Source organism: Pteropus vampyrus, unplaced genomic scaffold (genome assembly GCF_000151845.1).
Source record: "Pteropus vampyrus isolate Shadow unplaced genomic scaffold, Pvam_2.0 Scaffold145, whole genome shotgun sequence".
NCBI lineage: Eukaryota > Metazoa > Chordata > Mammalia > Chiroptera > Pteropodidae > Pteropus > Pteropus vampyrus.
Genome location: NW_011888926.1, coordinates 117915 through 122632, shown reverse-complemented (window position 1 = coordinate 122632; position 4718 = coordinate 117915). Strand labels below are relative to the sequence as shown.

The 4718-nt window shown below is 36.4% G+C and overlaps 1 protein-coding gene across 1 annotated transcript in view; it reads right to left on the bottom strand.

Moving 5' to 3' along the window:
* Positions 1 to 4718, bottom strand: part of EFCAB6 (EF-hand calcium binding domain 6) — a 197139-nt gene that overhangs the window by 134106 nt on the left and 58315 nt on the right. The window contains exon 7 of the mRNA XM_023535895.1: positions 3764 to 3888. Within this exon, the coding sequence (XP_023391663.1) occupies positions 3764 to 3888 (125 nt within the window). The remainder of the gene's footprint in view (positions 1 to 3763; positions 3889 to 4718) is intronic.

Here is a 4718-nt window from a genome sequence, read left to right as displayed (position 1 = left end):
GTTTACACATTTGATTGTTACGTTTCCCTACTCTCCGATCTAAATGAGGTCCCCTTTGTCATTCTCTCGTAACACCCTGTCCCCTTCTGTCGTACAACTCAAGAAAAACTGTCTTTATGCATGTGCGTGTTTGTCTGACATCTCTCTGCCTGATGTGCAGTCACGCACTCTTCATGAAGGGAGAGACGGTGTCTGTTTTCTTCACTGAGAATTGTCCACAAAGAAGTATAATTTGGCATGCGGTAGGCACTCGTTAAATATTTCCTAAAAATGATTTTTTTTTTTTTTTTTTACCAAACATGTTCTAAAGAAAGGTTGAAAAATGGAAAGCGCTGCTCGACACATCAGTAAAAAGAGAAATGAAAATTAAAATCATAGCTGAGATGCCATCTCGCTTGCCTCAGACTGGTAAAGATTTTAAATCCTAACAATATCATGTCGGTGAGTACGTAGAACAACAGGAATTCTCATATGCTTCCGGTGAGAGTGTACATTGGAATTTTGAAAAGCAGTCTGACACTGCCAATTAAAGCTGAGGCGTGTGTTCCCTACAACCTAACAAGTAATTCCACTCCTAAGTGTAATTCCTGGAGAACCTTTGCACAGGCACCAGAAGATATGTACACACGCACCCACTTAACGGTTTATACCACGAAACAGAAAGCAGTTCAAACATCCATCCATAGGAGAGTGTATAATTTGTGTTTATTTAGATGATGGGAAACTGTACAGCAGTGAAAATGATAATATAGCTATATCCATAATGTAGGTGAATCACATCCTAAGCACAGAGTGAAAACAAATGGCTTTGCAACTATGCAAACATACTACAAAAAAGAAAGACAGACACAAACAAACATCGAGCAAAAGCCAAAGAACCCAATCTGTAAGGAAACAATACAAAAAAATATAAACACATCACCTGCAAAGGTTTCATTTCATTAAAAGGAACTAAATAAAAAACATGAATTCATTAAAAGAAAAGCTTGCAGACAAGATGAGAAAACAATAAAAGATATGAGAATGACTATTTCAAAGCCGAGAAAATAGAAAACAAAAATAACATCATTATCGGAATAAAAAAACAAATTAAAAACAGCAATAAGAGACAAGGCTGAAATTAAAAGTAATGGTAAAGGAATGGCTAGAAAGAATCTCAATGAAGGCAGAGGAAGAAGACAAAATGATTAAAGCAATCCGAGAGGAGATGCCAGCTATCGAGGATGGACAAAGATGGTCCAATACAAGGATAACTGGGAATACCGCTGAAAGGAGGAAAGACGGAAGAAAGATGGGGTTGGGGTGGAAGGAGAGAAGGATGGAGGCAGGGAGAAGATTTTAGTGAAACGACAAAGGCAAAATTTTTCCTGAAATGAAAGAACTGAATCTGTATGGCAAAAGCACACGCTGTGCTCCAGGACGCTTGGACAAAATGCTCCGTGCCAAGGTGGCTTCGTTTTGCTTTTTAATTTCAAGGATCAAGAAAAAAACACTTTAGGTATCTGGGTTGGGGGAAAAAAATCATCTACACGAGGGAAAAGAATCAGTTGGCTTCAGGCTTCTCCTCAAGAACACCCAATGCCAGAAGACGACAGAAAAACACAACATTTTGAGAAAAAAAAAAAAAGTATGATGAAAGAAATTATACTCAGCCAAGTTGTTGTCCTAGTAAAAAAGCAAAAGGGAGATAGTCTCGAATATGAAAAAACAAAGGGAAAAGCACCCGTGAGCCTTCCTTAAGGAAATTACTTGACAATGAAATCAACTAACCGGGAATAAATCAAAATAAAGAACTCGAAGGGACAAGCACAGAAGCACAGCGATGCGCGGGTGATCCACAGTCCACGCAAAATGACAGCGAAGGCGAACGACGCGCGGGGTTGTGGTCACAGGACAGAATGTAAATAGTATGAACTCTAAGAACAAAATACGGCACAAATTGTGAGGTGAGAGGGAGGAGTAGAAAAAAATGACGGAAGTGCCAGCCGCCTTGAGTGTCCGAGCAGGGAGCCAGCCCGCACTGTCTGTCCTGAGACGTCCTTCGACAACGCCATAATTTGTCCAACTCCTAATGGCTTTCTTAATCTCTTTCCTTGTCTCATAGTCTCTTTTGGGACTAACGTCTCTTGTGGTAATGAAACATCTATCCATAGTTCATAAATATCTCTAGCTTCGTTTGAGGACTTTGGGCTTTAAACTTGGCTCCGGGACTTACTGGCAAAGTCGCCTCGGGCAGCCCGCTAGACCTGTCTGTGCCTCAGTTTCCTCGCCTTGCGTCTGGGATGGTAGCAGTGCCACGGAGACTGAACAAAACATCTGGGAGGCACTTACGACACTGCCTGGCACGTAGGCAGCCCCAGGAAATGGTTATTATGAGGGTGATGATGATGTGTTCTTCTGGTAAGTTCAAAGAAATTTAAATTAAATATGCCTATTTGTTTAAAAAAAAAAAAAAGAGCATGATTCTCTACTTATAAAATTATTTCTATAGATCCACCCACCCACCGATGCAGCCATCCTTCCATATAAATGAATAAAGACAGGCCTAGAATTATGTTCACCAAATGTCTTTGATTATTTCTGGATGGTAGATTTTGAGTAATTTATTACTTCCTTCTTTATACTTTTCAGAATTGCTTACTTTTTTTGTAATAGTCATGTTTTTATGAAAACAAGAAATGCATCAACAACAAGAAAAAAATAAGGTTTACCAATTGACCAAGACTATATTAAGTGCTTACTTCTCCTATGCCCTGATCAACACTGGCTTTTGTTCATTTTTTCCTCATTGACAATTTTCTACTGAAAATTTTATATTAATAATTTGTAAAAGTTCTATGTATGTTAGGAACCATTATTATTTACCTGTTGTTTATGTGGCACATATTTTGCCAAGTTTATTATTTGTTTATATAGTTTCGCTGTACAAAAGCTTTTTCATTTTAATGTAGTCTAATTTATCAATCTTTTTCCTATAGTTTTGAGGCTTTAATTCATCCTTAAAAGTCTAAATTTCAAGATTAAAATTTTTTCACCCACACTGCGTATTTTCAAATTTAAATACTTGATGCATATAGAATTTATTTTGGTGTGAAGAGTGGAAGGTTATAAGCTCCTGCCCACAACATGGCTGGCTAGTGAATTATCCATTAAAAGTCACTGAACTTGCCACTCCCTGCCCCACTGCACCTTACTGAAATGCCTCACATCAAATGCTAAATTCTCATTTAAAGATTGGTTCATTATCCAACAATTGTTTTGAATCAATTTGAATGTCCATCGCTGTACCAGTGCTATATTGTCTTAATTACTATACCTTTATAAAATATTTTACATGTGATAGGAAAAGTCCTCTATTATAACTTTTCAAAAGAAAATACATGTATCTCTCCATCCAGATGTAGGGAGAGCAGGCATTTATTAGTGAATCTTCCAATCCAAGAACTAGAAAAGACCTGTTTATTTATTCAAGTTTTCCTTTATTTTACTTAAGTTGTATCATGTCTTTACATAAGCCTCAAATATTTCTGGTAAGATTTAGTATGTGAGTAGCGTGAAGGCGGTACTTAGAGCCACTCTCCCCTCACCGTTGCTATTACTGACGAATCACTAGTAGGAGATGGGGGAAGTCTCAGGGTGTGGTGAGGCGGAGGTAGGATCAAAGCTAATTTTAGAAATAACTCCAGACCTACTGGCTTTCCACAGATATCAGTTTTCTCTGTCCACATTTTGGATAATCCAGGAATCAGGAAAACCTTCTCACCTCTTGGCAAAAGGTCCTCTCAATTTCATCCAAGGAGAAGTCTTTCCAAACACTGTCGGATGAATCAGAACTGGAGAGGTGCTCCCTCCTGAAATTCTTGACTTGTAGATTCTCCCATGAGACCTCTATTAAAACCAAAGAGCTTTAGTTTATTAATATTTTCAAAGTAGATTTAAATATTATGTTTCCTCTACATCATAACCTGTCTGGCAAAAACTGAGACTTGAACAAACCAAAAACATGACGAACTATGTAATAAATGGTATTGAAGTAATTGGATGAACATTTTAGAAAAAAAAAAAATTAATCTACTTGCTATCTTATTCTAGGATAAACCTTAGAGTAAAATGTATACTAAAGTAGAATAATAAAACCATAAAAGTGGTAGAAGAAAATTAAGATGAATATTACATAAATATACCATCTTTGTATGAGAAGTCCTTTCTAAGGAACACAATAGAGTCAGAAATCATAGAAATAATGACTAGGTCTGACAATATAAATTTTTACTTTTGTTTGGTAAAAAAAAACACCAAACCATACAAATAACAATGAAAGAAAAATGAGTGGGAAAAACTATTGTAATATGCATAAGAAATACAGTTAATAGCCATCATATATGAGTACTCTCATGACTCAATAAGATAAATATAAACACCCAATAGAATAATAGATTAAGGTTCTAAACAGGTAATTCACATAAAAAGGATTTAAAAATCCAACAAATATATGAAAAACTGCTCAAACTCATTAGTGATTTAAAAAGTGTAATTAAAACAAGTTAACATTTTTTTCCACTTGTCATATAGGCGAGGATGAAAGGGGATGATGAAGAAAGAAATCAGTTCTATCTTGTGTATAGAAAACCTGGTACTTGAAGAGTCTTAAGTCTCCTTCGAGAACTTTATACTAAAGGAATAAAAGGACCACTCGATAAATGCATATGGGTAAGGAT